Raw genomic sequence first — 16,454 nt, 5'->3', positions numbered from 1 at the left:
TAATGGCGAGAAGTGCACCTGAGATATAAAGTTGCTAGTGACAATAGTAATTATTGACAGAGTAGCATACTTACTTGTAAAATGCTTTGAAATGATGCAAAACCCTGGTCTTTCAAATTTCCATCCTGTATCAGTTTATCAGGAGTTATCTCCTGAATGTGAATGTATTTCAGTCCTAAGTCACTGCACCTGTTGCCAAGAGGTATTTATTCCAATCATTCACCAAAAGCACAGAGCGTTATTGCTTGACATTTTATAGCACTGTAAAAAAAGCTATCTTTTCAAAATCATTTATTCAGAGAGGAGAAAATGGAGCAAAATAGTTCATTTTACCTTAAGCACTGCTATTTGGCAGTGTTCACATTTGCACGGCACAAAGCTGCAATATTGATTTTTCACTCACAAGGCCTCCCACTAGTTCTTTCTTCAATTGTCAGGGTTGCAAGATGGATTGAATTACACTTTGCTTCTTGAAATGCTTATTTTTTCTTTGTTGCTAGAAAAATATTATAAACGAAGCTTAGAATAAAGATCACATCAGCTTTGTCACAGGACTTTTAATTTTTTTGTTTACTGCTTTCTTTATGGCGATTGTGTTGTAAAAATTCCATAGAGGGACGTCCCTGTCTAACACACTGCTTTACTGCCTTCTCTCTCTGCAGAGTAGCATCCTACAATATAATCTGAGCGTCCTCTGTTACCCAGTGAGTGACCTGACGTTAGCTTGTCTATTATTTTGAAATGTGAGCCCCAATATAGAGCAATGCATGTAGGGAATGGGGAGGTGAAATCTAGGTCAATGTACAATTGATGATACTTAAATCAATTGCCACTTCCCTTAGATATAAGATTTGCAGTTAGCTAACGTCAGTACAGTATTTGCAGGATTCAGTATATTTCCTGTTGCAAATATAAATGAGGGTAACGATCTGTATTCATCATAGATAATGTAGCATGGTTTTCAGTACCATCCCTGTAACGATAGAAGTGTCTGACCTGATGCTGCAAACACGGAGTGACTTATTGTGCTCAGTCAGCCACACTATGTCAGCTAACCTCCCTCAGAAGCACCCTCGGCCCTTCTAACACTCCTCTGCAAACTGCCAGGACGCCACAGGAAAAAGCCGGCAGCAGAGGCAGAATTAAGTAATTCCCTATTTTGTGCTGGATGACTTCGTTCTTCAGAATCACAGAATGCATCGGCAGCATTATTGCTAGTCCTGGCATGGCTGGGGCCATGGTGCTAAAGTGTATATACTTTGGATCAAAATATGTTGACTGTAATTGAATCACACTCGTGTATCAGAAGAGAACATGCATGACCTTCTGGTTTTATCTTGGCCCATTGTGACTAGATTTAGCAAAGATCTAATATTATTGTTTGATGCTATGCATCATACATTCTGTCAAACATAGGGGCATGAGTTTTGGATGATATGAAAGTTTAATTTGGAGTTTCTTTGTTTTAAAGTGTACCATTCTTTCTTCTGTTTTTAATAAATATTAAAATGTATGAGTGTAAACTGACTGTGCTTACAGATTGACATGATTAAAAGAAACAAGTCTTTTGGAGATCTTACAGCTCATCATCTCAATACAATGGGAGTTTTAATCCACAGATTACTAACACAATAGGAAGGGTGCTTCTCTAGTCCATATAAAATACTACTGCCAAGATCACTTTCTCGCCCGTCAATTTGACCATCTTTCTTTTTTTAAAGATTTAAAGAAATCTTTCCATTGGCTTCTCCTTCTCCACCTCATCATATTCAATATTATTGTCCTTTCCTTTAAAGCTCCACATAATTCTGCCCATCTGTACTTATTTGGCCTTGTCCTTTTTGTCACCTCTTTTCTCTTCTGCTCCTCCAGTTACTCCACTATCCTCCAGTTTGCCCCCAGTCATCTCTGTGCTCTCTTCCATTCTGCACAGAACACTCTTCCACAAAGATCCACAAAGCCACTACTTTTTCTGCTTTTGATTCCCTTCTAAAGACATACTTCTGGTACCATGATTATAAGAAACCAGTATGTATGTGACTTGAGAATATTCTCTTTCATAGCCCCATCCAAACGCCCCAAAATGGCACATGCTACACCACCTGCTCTTTGTCTGTTTGTCTTCATTTTAATTTTAGCTATGTATTATTGTTACAATGTATTTATTATAAACTCTATGGTGCAGAAACTGGGCATTCTTTGTGTTTGGTTGGAAAACACATAACACAGTGTGAGAACTCCTGTAAATAAATAATAATTATGCCGATCATATTAATACAATATACCAGTGGTGGCCAAACCGCGTCTCTTTTATAGTGGAAGTGCGGCTCTCAGAGCCCCTTACGCTGTCTCTCTTCCTCCACCTATTTGGTCACCCCGGTAATATGCCGTATTTAAAGTAGACTATACCAAATGGTTCACATGCTGTGTTGCATGTGTGTAATAAATGTATGAACCAAAAATCTTTCTGAACACATAATGACTGTATGTGTGTAATAATGACTGTATGTGTATAGTATTCCAAATGTTTTGCTTATGGAAGGGAGAGAAATGTTTGTTTTTAAATGTATAGAGTACCAAAGATGGGTAAATATTGAAATACCTAACCCTTTAGTGTATGCCAGAAATCTTTATGGAATCTTAACTATAACAGTGCTAAAGTGTGTTACTAGTTTTACAAGAACGCTGGGGGGAAAAAAATCTCTGGTGCTGTTGAAAAGTATCTACTTTTTTAAAGAAGTTGTTATTTAGTCTTATCACATCATCTAACGTATCACACAATTTAATATGATGACGGGTTCAAATTTTGTGTCAGGGAGACAAAGCAATCTGGTCTATGTCAAATCTTGTATGTATAGCACAGTGGTTCTCAAACTTTTATACTGATGACCCCTTTCACATAGCATGACTCTGAGTGCAACCCACCTTATAAATTAAAAACACTTTTTAATATATTTAACCATTATAAATGCTGGAGGCAAAGCGGGGTTTGGGGTGGAGGCTGACAGCTCATGACCCCCCATGTAATAAGTTGAGGGGTCCCGATTCCCAGTTCGAGAACCCCTGGTATAGCAGAATATAGCTACTTTATGCTAGCACTCTACATTGACTGCATAAAGAACTGATGTAAAGGACAAAAGGTTTCCCATTGAATTAGCTAGTCCTAGGTTTTGGTGCCCAGACAATTGCATGTTACTTCAAAACTCTCAATGGAATGATTTGCTTTAAGGAATTCTCTCAGACAGAAGAAGATTTCAGATTTTTTTTTTTTTGGGGTAAAAACAAGGATTTCCCCAAATTAATGAAGGATGTTTTGGGGAGGAAAGGGGGTGAATTTTCCTGATTGGATGCAGGAACTTTTCAGCACACTTCTGCAGAAATTACTTACATACTTATTCATAAGTGCTCTTACTCAAGTAATGTGCTATTAGTTTATGCAAAATGGCATAGGTAGGTACGCTAAAATGTCATGGGGGCCACCTTTGGGACATGGAACATCCCTGGGAAAGGAAAAGCTGCATTTCAAAGAGAGAGGAGAGGTACAAAGGGTGAGAACCGAGATTGAGGCAATGCTTTTCCCTCACATTGTTTAGCTGTGACTCTCATCATCTCTGCCTGCTCCTCACTCTTACAGACTGCTTGTCAGGCTGGGATCTGAGTAGCTAGATAGGGGGCAAAGTAGCTGCCTGGCAAGGTGCTAATCATAAGGCCCTCTTGCCATCCCAAAGACCATTATCACCAGGGAACCCACACCTGAGGCCACACCTCCGTCCTATCACCAAATGCACACCCACTGCTCCAGTCAGGCACCCCCCTCACCACTCAGCCAGTTGCCCCAAGCACACAGCGCCAGCACGGGGCCCCCCCCCCCATCTTGGGTCAGAGTCAGAGGTCAGAAGCCAAATGCCCAAGCCCAGGGTGAGCCAGAGACATGGTCGAGAAGCAGAGCCGGGGGTCAGAGCCAAGGGTGTCCAGGATGGATAAAGGCAGGAGCAGGCATGGGCTGGAAGCAAGCAGGAGTAGGCACAAGAGCAGGCTGGGCTGGAGCAGACATGGGAGCAGGAAGCAGGATCAAGCACAGTTGCAGTGTGGGATGTGTTGTGCTGGCTGCTGCTGGGTCAAGTAGTAGTTTAGCTCCATCCGTTCACCAATCAGTACTTGCAGTCAATCAGCCTCAGCTGTGCCCCAGTGTTGATAGTAGACTGACCTCGCTGCAGCTGGCTCCCTGACGCTGGCAGTCTCACCCAATCAGTTGCCTTTGCCACTGCCCACTACACACTCAGCTGCACCAAGCACTTCCCCTTACTGGAACTCCCACCGAATCAACTTCTTCATCTACTCCAGGGGTTCTCAAAATGGGGGTCGGGACCCCTCAGGGGGTCGTGAGGTTATTACATGGAGGATCGTGAGCTGCCAGCCTCCACCCTAAGGTCCTGCCTCTGAAAACTTGGCAGTTATGTGAGTTGGTTGTGAGAAGAATTCTCCCCTGTTGTTTAGCTCAGTTTTCTGCAAATGTGCAATAAAAAAGCAGCAGCACATTGATTTACACTGTAAAAACAGTAGCTTTTCAGTGTAAAGGGCTGAAAACTTAACTTTGTAATATTTTTTTAAATTAAAGCTCGGAATGTGCGGAATCCAGAAGAAACCACCAGATGATTTTGAAATTCTGAAAACATTTCTTCACTCTGTGATTTTCTCTTATGCCTGGCAATACCTCATTACTGTATTTATCTTGCACACTGCCTGTAAAAGGCAGACCCTGGACCAATTCAATGTGAATTTAGATCTTTGGAAAACATTCAGATATTTTTAAAGATGTTTTGTAATTAGGCTAATATGATTACAATTCCAAAAGCTATGTTCTGTGAATGTGATAAAAAACATCTGTAATGGCTTGTGTTATTTTCCTCTCCTTGAGCATGGGACAGAAAGTGTAACATCCATGCATATGCCAGAAAGTGTTTTCCTTTTGTCAGTTTTTTCTCATTGTTCTAATTTGATTCCTTTTTTATTTTTTTTTTAAAGGTTTCAGCCGAGCAGCATTACCATTTGGTTTAGTTAGGAGGGAACTGTCTTGTGAGGGCTACTCCATTGACCTTCGGTGTCCAGGAAGTGATGTTATTATGATAGAGAGTGCTAATTATGGACGGACAGATGACAAGATTTGTGATGCCGACCCTTTCCAGATGGAAAACACAGAATGCTTCCTCCCAGATGCCTATAAAATTATGACACAAAGGTAAAAATGCATTTACTGTTTTTCCAAAAGTGTACCGCACGATTAATTTACTCATTGTATATGTACTGATTTACATTTTCTCTTATGGAAAAATTATTCAAATATCCTTCTAATTTTTATCTAGTAATATTACAACGAAATTGAAGCTAGCTACCAGCAAATCTTTCTGAGTTCCTTTTATAGTCTCTGTGATAAAAGTGAGAAATCAGGCAGGTGATTGCAAGGAGAATGAAACATTTCACTTCTTTGAAGTGTCACTGTATCCTCGTCTTTCAGGAGGTCAAACTGTACTCAAAAAGTATTCAAATGGCTGCTGCATGTTTAAGCAGTTTCTAAATGCTATCAATACAATCAATAGCTGACCCTCTGCTCACCTACAAAACATATCAAACTAAAACAACTGTACAGTCAGGTCAGTTCTTTGGAAAGGGTGTAAGCATTGTCCTCTTAGAGGACAAAACTGCTTTCTGACTGTCTTGCTCAGCAGTTATTACTATCACTCCAGCGTTCAGCAAGTCGCCCTGTTAGTTTCAGGGTATGAGATGTAGCACCAATAAAAGGGACTCACTGTAAAAAAGCTTCACAGAAATTGCATCTGCACTGAAGATTTACAGAAATTCTCCTGCCATGGCCTAATATTTGTGTAGATCAGCCAGTGCTAACAATTGTGGAAGTACTAGTGTAGATTGTTCATGGGCATGTTTACCATCCTGTCATCATCAGAGACTGGATAGAGACCTTCTGGAAAAAAAACTCCCTTGTAAGTGCTCAAGTGATATCTTCATATGATTAGCTTTGTCCGTTTTTGTTATAAAATGCAAAAAATCATGTCTTTTCAAATAGTCTCATTTTAACAGACAAATGAGTGGGAATTGGTGAAGATTGATGGTTTTCCCCACTTCAAAAAACCCCCACCCCTCATTATTCTCGGGGGGGGCTAAAAAAAGGTGGAGAGAAACAGTAAACCTCTGAGATTTATGAAGTCAAGTGAATAGTATTTCTTCTATGCTTTTTTCATTAATTATATTTTCTTATGCTATAAAAAGGCATGTTTTCTGTAAGTAAAGCCTAAAAGCAATAATCGTGTCTCCAGTCTACTATGATACTCTTTATCCTCCCTTCTATACCAATACACATTCACCAATTTATTTTGTATTTCAGTACCTAGCCTATTATGAAGTTTTTCCAGAGTTTTATTTCCATTCTTTTCAACCATTTTGATGTTACTAACTGTAACAACAGCCTTCATAGACATAGAATTAGGGTAGCAATCTCGATCTTCAATTTTAAATGCTAGAAGGGTATTAAGGAATTTGAGATTATGTTTCAACTGATGGCTTTTGTGTTTGCGGTCAGTAGTGGAAGGACTCTGTAGCTAATCCTGGCCAAGTTAATCGAAAGGTTCCAGAACTTCTCTGAATCAGTTTGGATTGTCTTTTTGTGGTTCTAGTTCATTGTTGTTAAATAGATCAAGCCAGATTTCCACTGAGACTGCAGCAGCAGTGTCATCAGCCTGAGCGTCATCTGTCAAGTCCCTTCGAAACCACTTTCAGTTGCTTTGTAAGTGTAGTGCTTCTCTGTAGAGTTCCTTGTTGTGTAAAACACATGTTGTGTTTTGATCAAAGTCTTCTTTATGCTCAGCACATGTTTCAGGATTGTGGCAGTTGGATGCAAATATAAACAAGCAGGCTTCATAAGAGTTTCACCAGAGTGTCATTAGGAAGCTAGGACGTTAGTTTTTCCATCAGTGCGCATGAAGCTTATGGTGGTTGCAGAAGTATTTTTGAATTTTCATGATCTGCAGAACTGGGCTAGGTGTTACTTTATATCTCAACTGGAAAAAATCGTGTGCTTCATATGTCAGAGGTTTAGATTATTTGCATCTGAGAAGTTTTAATCTTTTTCAGTTTTTTAAAATTCTCTTTTTGTTATCTAAGCAAATGGCCAAGACCATGTGTCACACTTTTCTCTAGTTTCTTGGCAGAAATTTCTAGACTTTTTGAGTTTAATGTTTTATGGTTTTCTTTTTCAGAGACTCAATGACATTTAGTAGGAATGCACTTTCCTTCTGTCTTCCAATATTTTCTTAACATTGCTCTCAATTTGTTCTATATAAAAAGAAGGTTGCAACTTTCTTATCAAGTATTTGAAGTCTTTATCTTTCATTTGTTTATCATACCATAACCAGTGATTGATCTTAGTTATTTTGGGGGGTGAATTGATGCTGGTCCTGAATAAAATGTATTTTGAAGAGGTGTTATATGTCCTGAAACAGGCACTTGTTTTTATTGCAGCTGTATTTCAATAACAGCAATGGTATAGAGGATCATCAGACTCATCAGTGTACTGCTCTCTCAGTAGAAAAAAGCTTAATTCATTTGTACATTTGCTCACGAAGAAAGCATTATTTGGTGCTTTTTGAGATGAGTACTAATCCTTTCCATCTCACTACTTAAGAGCTCCTGACAATGTTTTCTTTTTACTTCAGAAGAATGATCTGTTTCCATTATTACTTCAGTCTACTCAGTTACTTACTGCTGCCTTCAATTTTTTGGCAAGTCATATAAATTCATAGAGTGATGTTTAGTAATTACTAAATGCTACCCATGTGTTTGCAGTATTGCTCAGCAGCTTTAGCATTCACTACAAACCTAAGAAACACCCTAATGAAAACTTAAGATTGAAAAATAAGATGAGCTAACCAATTTAGTAGAGAACTGTGATATCAGAAGCCATGCCCACTTTCTAGAAGCTTGTAGATTCTGGCAAACCAAATCTCTCTTAAAATTTACAGATCCACCATCTCCTTCAGCATCCAGTGTTAGTTGATACTACCCACTGGACATGGTCATCTCTTTCCACTTACTTGTTTCTTTTCTTCTCTATGTTTCTTGGTAGTTCTTAACTTTCTTATTTTTTTCCTAATAGGCCTATCTTAGAACATTGATGTTCTCATCACTTTGCTTTTAACTTAAAGTATTTTTTATTCACGGATTGAAATTAGATCCCAGTGACTATAGTATAAAATCTTTCACATATATGTTACGGTAGAACCTCAGAGTTATGAATATCTTGGGAATGGAGGTTGTTGGTGATTCTGAAATGTTTGTAACCCTGAACTAAATGTTATGGTTATTCATTCAAAAGTTTATAACTGAACATTGGCTTCATACAGCTTTGAAATTTTACTATGCAAAAGAAAAATGCAACTTTTGGTCATCTTAATTTAGATGAAACAAGCACAGAAACAGTTTCCTTATCTTGTCAATTTTTAAAAAACTTTCTCTTTATTTTTTTAGTAGTTTACATTTAACACAATATTTGCTCTCTGTGTGCGTGTGTGGTCTCTGCTGCTGCCTGAGTGAGTACTTATGGTTCCAAATGAGGTTTGTGGTTGAGCAGTCAGTTTCAGTATGTTCATGTAAATAGAAGTTCAAAAAATTAGCTTAAAAAAGGGAGGCAAAACCTGGCAGCACTTCCCTTCCTCCCATGCTCTCAGCCCTACACACACACTCAAAACCTGATGGGGTTCCCAGGGTGGGGTGTGGAGGTGTGGTAGGAACTGTATTTCCCACAGTTCTAGGTTTGGTCAGTTTCATATAGTTATGTGTTAGCTGTTTGTTCCTTTCTTTTTTTTTTTTTTTTTTCCGTAATGTAACATTGTTTCTAAAATATGTGTTAGTGAATGAGCAGTATAATCGCCTAGCAATAGTTTCAAGCCATGTGGGATTTTTATGTGTAAAAACAATCTGGATGAGTTGATACTTATTAACTATACAATACCTCCCCTAGGGAGAAATTTACTATTTTTCCCATATTTTTTTCTTTACTTTAAAAAAAAATGAAATAAAAAGGTTAGACACATAAGGAGCCTGAGGACAAGAACTTCCTTGCTTGTGAGGAGTCCTGAGTGCAGCTGTAGCCAGTAACTCTTGTGAGACTTTGAAGTTGACATTACTAGCTAATATTGTTCTTTGTAGACAAATTGGTGGCTTGAAAATTAACTTTTAAAAAAAAATCCACTTAGAAGCCAGTGTTAGAAGAATGAACATGGTTTGTCTGAGTTATTTTCAAACTGCCTGTTCACCTATGAAGACTTTCTGCCTGCAGTGTCAACTTCAAAGCCTAGCTTTACAGACACTGAGAAACTGAAGATGATCACTACCAATTTCTGTTGAGGCAGGCACTGAAGATTTTATGGCTTCTGCGTGCTTTTTCAGTTTTTATAACTTTAAATAATAACATTTAAAATATTTGTGTATATATATGTATATATGTTTTAAAATGAGACATTCTATAATAAGCCAAATAACATTCAAATGTGTGTGGTTGCTAGGAGAGCCACATTTTTCTGGATGCTGAGGGCACTTTGTTTCCAAGTATGGATAGAATACAACAAAATAAGCCTTTTATGTTTGGTAATTCTTTCTGGATAATATTAGACAGTCGATGTGAATTTTCCCACATATATTTTAAAACAGAATTCCTAGAAGATGATACATACAAGCACTAAGCAAAACCCTGATGAATATTAATAACAGAGATTTGTGTGGTGCCAATATAATACAAGTGGTTCACTTTCTGTTGGCATGCATATTCCAAGAACCACATGGCTTTCTTCAAAATTTTGGATCGTCGAGGAGGTAAAATTTCTGCATTGGTGAGTGGTTAGAAGAAAGCTGCCAGTCAGGACCTCTGGGCTCCAGGCCGATCTCTACAACTGACTTGATCTAAGTCATTTAACCATTTTGTGACGTGGTAGAACTAATATGAAATGAAACTAATGGGCTTAAAAGAAAATTTGTCATATGACTCTGGATCACACAGAACTGATAGTTCATTTAAAAAGGCAAAAAAACAATGTTTGAGTGCCTAAAAAGTATTAATGGACAGCAAAAGTAACACTAGCTTTCTAAATCAAATGCAGTGTCCTTAATAATAAAGGTTATAACATCTTTATTCTACAAAGAGCTGCATGGATCTTTGAAGATGAGATCTGTAGGGCTCAATGGGTAGTGATCAATGGCTCCATGTCTAGTTGGCAGCCGGTATCAAGCGGAGTGCCCCAAGGGTCGGTCCTGGGGCCGGTTTTGTTCAATATCTTCATTAATGATCTGGAGGATGGTGTGGATCGCACCCTCAGCAAGTTTGCAGATGACACTAAACTGGGAGGAAAGGTATACGCTGAAGGGTAGGGTTAGGATACAGAGGGACCAAGACAAATTAGAGGATTGGGCCAAAAGAAATCTGATGAGGTTCAACGAGGACAAGTGCAGAGTCCTGCACTTAGGATGGAAGAATCCCATGCACGGCTACAGACTAGGGACCAAATGGCTAGGCAGCAGTTCTGCAGAAAAGGACCTAGGGGTTACAGTGGATGAGAAGCTGGATATGAGTCAGCAGTGTGCCCTTGTTGCCAAGAAGGCCAATGGCATTTTGGGCTGTGTAAGTAGGGGCATTGTCAACAGATCAAGGGACGTGATCGTTCCCCTCTATTTTACATTGTTGAGGCCTCATCTGGAGTACTGTGTCCAGTTTTGGGCCCCACACTACAAGAAGGATGTGGAAAAATTGGAAAACGTCCGGCGGAGGGCAACAAAAATTATTAGGGGACTGGAACACATGAGTTATGAGGAGAGGCTGAGGGAACTGGGATTGTTTAGTCTGTGGAAGAGAAGAATGAGGGGGGATTTGATAGCTGCTTTCAGCTACCTGAAAGGGGGTTCCAAAGAGGATGGATCTAGACTGCTCTCAGTGGTAGCAGATGACAGAACAAGGAGTAATGGTCTCAAGTTGCAGGGGGGGAGGTTTAGGTTGGATATTAGGAAAAACTTTTTCACTAGGAGGGTGGTGAAGCACTGGAATGCGTTACCTAGGGAGGTGATGGAATCTCCTTCCTTTGAAGTTTTAAAGGTCAGGCTTGACAAATCCCTGGCTGGGATGATTTAGTTGGGGATTGGTCCTGCTTTGAGCAGGGGGTTGGACTATGTGACCTCCTGAGGTCCCTACCAACCCTGATATTCTACGATCTGGACTGTATTGTGCCATGAAGGTCTTTGAAAGAAGAAAAAATAACAAATGATCAGAAAACTGTACGAACGTTGCAACTTGGGAATGCACCAAATGAAAGGGTATTTATCACACAACCATAATAGCCTGTCCATTTTTTAAAAAGTCGTAATAGAAAAGATATCCAGATTATTTTTGAACTGCAACAAAAAAGTGAGAGTTTCCTTTGTTAATAATATTGGACTCCCTGGGCCAGACTCTCATTTACACTAAGACACCCCATACACAACTCTGGCAATGTAAACGGGCCTTAAAGTAAATTCCATTTAATTTCACCTATCATTCCTTTATATTGCCAGAGTGGTGTAAATGGACTGTGCCATTAATAAGAATCTGTGCCAATTTGGTTTATCTTCATAATGATTCAGAAAAGTATGCAATCCCCCTCCCCAAAAAACATCAGGCAGAGAAAGTTGTATCATCCTTAGCTAAATGTGCTCTCTGGGTGACCTTTTTCACTCTTAAAAACACATGCGAACACATACACATATACAACAATTAGCCCACACTGGAATACCTTTGTAAATGAAAGAAGTTTAGATAAAATTATTTTTCTTAAAATAACATTTCAGTGAGTCTACTAATAAATGTGTGCAAGTAAATTATATGTGACTCACTTGCAAATGTGTGTTGGGAAACTAACACAAAATAAACTAAGGGCTTGCCTACACAGCCCCGCAGTTCACACAGCAAAGGTGTGAGTTGAAGTGTGCACTAGCATGCTGCAAAGTAACTCACTCCTCGTGGATGCTGTTGGCCCAAAGTAAGAGGTATCTAGTAAAGTTCATGTTATCGAAGTCTTCTTTCAAAGAGGACTATGTTAATGTGAACTGGGTACTTTTTAGTTCGCTCCAGTAGAAACCCCACAGAAGAGTTACTATGCAGTACGTTCGTGCGTGCTGCGATTCACACCCCCATAGTCTGAACTGAGAGGCCGTGTAGACATAGCCGGAGAGTGTTCTTTAAAAAAGAGTGGATTCTAGCATTTAACTAAATAATTGTCACAAGAGAGAGCTAGTTTCCTTACTCTGAAAAAAACATTGATTGTATCCTCAGTAAAGTTCCACAGAAGGTGGGGAAATTGTGGAAATACCACTTGAAAGATGTAGTTTTTATAAGAGGAAATGGGAATGAGCCCCAGAGCCATCTCTTTCCCTCTCACACAACTTTTGGAAGCCCTGCCTACAAGTAAGTGGCTGTACTGTTGTGGTGAAGAGGGTTTGGATGGAGCAAGAGAAAGCCAGATGAAAAGCCACTGATGCTGAGGAGCCAGGGAGTAGTGTAGATTGTATGCCTCCATGCAGATGCCCTGGTCCTCCATGGATATCCTGATGTCTGTGGGGAAATCTTTAAATAAGGACAAATTGTAGGAAACTTTGGGTTGAAACTTCCTGAGCTTTGTGTCCGTTACACTGTTTTTCTCCTTATGAGTGCTAGATAGCTGTGATTGTATTTTGTTTATTTAACAGCACTGAAATTTGTTTTAGAAAAATGCACAAAGAATCCTATGGGTTTGTTTTCCAGGTGACAGATAAGAAGAGTAGATGTACATAAGGTACAGGTCAAATTAGGGACCTTCCCCTCTTTCAAAAATCCTTCTTTATAAAATGTTACTACAGAAAAGTAGGAGAATAGGGGACACAAAAGCTGTGCTAAAGGAAGAAATTCTTTAATACAATTATTGTTTTACTACCTTCATGCATATTACCCTTCCTCTGCAAGATAGCACACAAATATGATGGAAAATGGTAACTCATTTGCAGAGGAAAGAGAGAGCGGGAAAGAGAGATGTTCAATCTTTTCCTAACAATGCAATGATTTTTTACATTCCACATATCAGTGTGTGTGATATATCATTGAAAGAAAAAAATTAAATACCCTTCCACTCAGAAGACACATCCTGCAAGTGCTGCTATATGTTCCTTGCTTGTCAGGTCTACAAAAGAAACAGTGGCATATCAGATTATCTCCTTTCAAGTGAAAACAAGCCAGGTTCTTTCTAATTGAAATGAAATAAATCTTTCCCTGGACTCCAGTCTTAGATGGAGGGAGTTTCATTCGCCAATTCCTGTTGATTAATCTCATCGGAATGAAACACTTCAGCTTCTTAAGCCCTGTCTGCACCAGTGGAACGCAAAACTGGTTTCAGAACCAGGTTCGCATATTGAATGTTCTGCCAGAGTAAACCATTTTAGAGCATCTCAACCTAACTCCCTCTGACAGGTCTCAGGCTTGATTCTGTGACCAGGTGTAGCCTGGCTTCAAAACTACATTCCTTAATGTAGTTTAAAACTATTATAATGGGCAACACTTCATAGTCAACTCCTCATCTGTAGAAGGTGTTGCATTGTTGAGGATGAAGCATCTCTCTTTTGGGGATCTGTCAGGCATAGACAAGGACTCCTCAGACCCTTGCTGCTGTTTGTGCTTTTATATGAATACTGTAGCTATTCCTTTTGTAGATGAGGGCTGCCTTTGTTAAAGATATTCAGTAGTGCAACGTGTCTCATAGTATGATGTAACCTGCGTTTTTCTGTTTCTGTTCCCTGGGTAGTTTGGATATTTGCTCTCATTTTTATATCCAAAAAGTAGTAATTTTGATCACTGTATATCAGATATCAATTTGGATGACTACTGCCCTGATTGCACGTGCATCAAAGCTGCCATTGTAAATGACAGAGTATAAAATATACGGTCTGTATTTTGCTTTGGCATGTCATTGGTGTTCAGTACTAGATTGCTGATAACTTCTTCACAACTTCTTTACCATACGTTTATCAAAACCATCCAGTCCCTTTTAGACTGCTATTTAAAAACTGCTCACATAAAAGCAGATGTACAGTCATAAGCCCTGATGCTGTAAACAGTCACCCACATGAGTATATTTATTCAAGTGGATGTTAAAGGGCTCCTCATACTTAAATTGGGTTTCTGACCATAGCCAATGCTGTGTGGCTCTGTGGATTTTGCTTTTCTTCTGTGTATGAGGCTCAATAGTGAATTATGACTCAGGTAAAAGGAAAAAAACAGAAGCCATACAATGACCCAAGTGCACAATCTCTTTTTTATGAATGAAGCTATTCATCATAGAGTGGTATAGCACTGAATATTTATGAGCCACACCAAAATCTTTAGTCCACTGAATATGCTGCATTAGTAGAGGAAAAAGCAGTCATGGCCATGGGATGATAAAAAACCTTACTTGACAGTGTTCATTTTTGCTACCATTAATTTTAAATTAAAAACTGGTAAGCTTGGTTTATTCATTTAAGAAAGAACAATATTTGTATAGCTGTAATGGTTCAGATCATTCTCTCACAGTATCTTTTAACAGTCTAGATACAAAAAGCCTCAGTTTATTAAGTCTGAAAAACAGTCGGGTGAAGTGAGACAACTATCAGTGTAAATTTATTCACTTTGTGATGTGTTCTGTAGTTGTTTTCTGCAGCATGCGATTTGAAGATTGATCTCTGGCATTGTAATTGTCTTAAGAAATGGACAGTCTGCGAAAGTAACAACTTTTCCTAAACTTATTAGAATAGGCTACCTATTTGGGAAACTTCAGTAAGAATGAATTTGACTTAAAATTAAATTGGGATACATTATTTAACTGCTTATAGATATTTTATTTTGTAATATGGGATCTTTTATTTAAGCTGTCTTTATTTCCTGTCACCAGCAAAAGTTGTGATCAAATTTTTTCCTTGTAGCACTGTATGTTTTTATTTGGTAGATTGGTGTATATGTGTTTTGGGGCATATTTTTATATCACTCTGTGCAGTATATTCATATGCAGTATTGTATGCACACATTATATGAGAAGTATGTTTCAGATTCTATCGCTTTATTACAGATTTAGGGCCCCGTCCAGCATTCCTGTAGTGAGTTCACTAATGTATGTAAAATCTCTTATGCAGATTGTATCACTTACTATACATATTGTTATGATTAAGTTATTTAGCCACATTATTTGGTGGATTAATGACAGTGAGAACTTGGCTGAGACAACATTTATTTTACCCCCAATGCATTGAATTTTTAGCTTTCCATTCATTATTTTAGATAATTTGTATACTTTCTGTTCACTTGGTGACTTTCTGGTCCAGCCCTGAGATGTTCTCATTGATAATTTATATTTTCATATATTTAATAGATAAAAAGAACATGTTTATAAATAGCTAAGGCAATTTTTGGGTCATAAAATATCACTATAAGAGAATAAGACCGTTTATTTTTATATTTCCATGAACAGTTTGGTTAGATTCACTACAGTACTAGTCAAAACAGCTAAATTATCTGATAAATTGATTTAGGATTTTTATACATGTGTTCACATAGAAATTTATCTCAACATTTGCTGAGGCGACCTTTATTAAGCTATGATGACTGCTGAATAGGAAATGTAACCAAGGTTTTTTTTATTCAAATATAATTTAAATATTCATCAAAGAGGAGTTATGCTTGAAACTGCCAGAGACTATTAACATCAAAAAATATAATTAACTGCACTGGGTATCATGAAGCAGAGTTAGCCAAATAGCCGAGAGGTCTAATTGCTCTCGAGCTTGAGAAGCAATGGTTTTATTTTATACCGTTGCTGTGGAATTAATAGTAATGTGGTTTCCTGTGTGAAGCAATTAAAAGTGGCCTGTTAAGATTCATTGCGCTATAGGAAATCTGTTGAATATCACTTAGTAAGCAGGATTGACATGTTTAAAAAAAAAAAAGTACATGAAGATGAGTATTGATAGGGTGAGTGTAGATCTTAAATTAACAGAGATTAGTGTGAACTGAACAATATGTTTAAGTAGAATTATGAGAACTTTTTAGTGTTATGAAATTAGTGCTGGCAGTGACATCATCTAAAAAGCTTTCAGTGTTAATAATGCTGTTATTTACTGCTATAGAATTTAGAAGAATTATTACAGTAAGAGAATTTAGCTGGGAGGAGAAGAAAAGAAAGAAAAACAAGGATTTAGAAGTTAAAAAGTGGCTACAGTGTAATGTAGAAATGTACTCATTTCACATTCTGGAAGTTTATTTCTTCCACAGATTGATCCCCTACTTAAAGAGCACTCTAATCTTTGTATTACAATTAAGCTTTCTAGTTCAATGCAATAAGAAAACATCTTTTATTGAACCCCAT

At 38.2% G+C, this 16,454-nt stretch overlaps 1 protein-coding gene across 24 annotated transcripts in view; it reads left to right on the top strand.

The window, feature by feature from the left end:
• The window catches only part of ADGRL2 (adhesion G protein-coupled receptor L2), a 492,078-nt gene that overhangs the window by 392,488 nt on the left and 83,136 nt on the right, over positions 1 to 16,454 (top strand). For all 24 annotated transcript variants that reach the window (XM_048860984.2, XM_075131687.1, XM_075131690.1 and 21 more), the window contains one exon: positions 5,026 to 5,239. In XM_048860984.2, the coding sequence (XP_048716941.1) occupies positions 5,026 to 5,239 (214 nt within the window). The remainder of the gene's footprint in view (positions 1 to 5,025; positions 5,240 to 16,454) is intronic.

Source organism: Caretta caretta, chromosome 8 (genome assembly GCF_965140235.1).
Source record: "Caretta caretta isolate rCarCar2 chromosome 8, rCarCar1.hap1, whole genome shotgun sequence".
Taxonomy (NCBI): Eukaryota; Metazoa; Chordata; order Testudines; family Cheloniidae; genus Caretta; species Caretta caretta.
The sequence above is the reverse complement of the archived record's forward strand: the minus strand, read 5'-3'. Positions and strand labels throughout refer to the sequence as shown.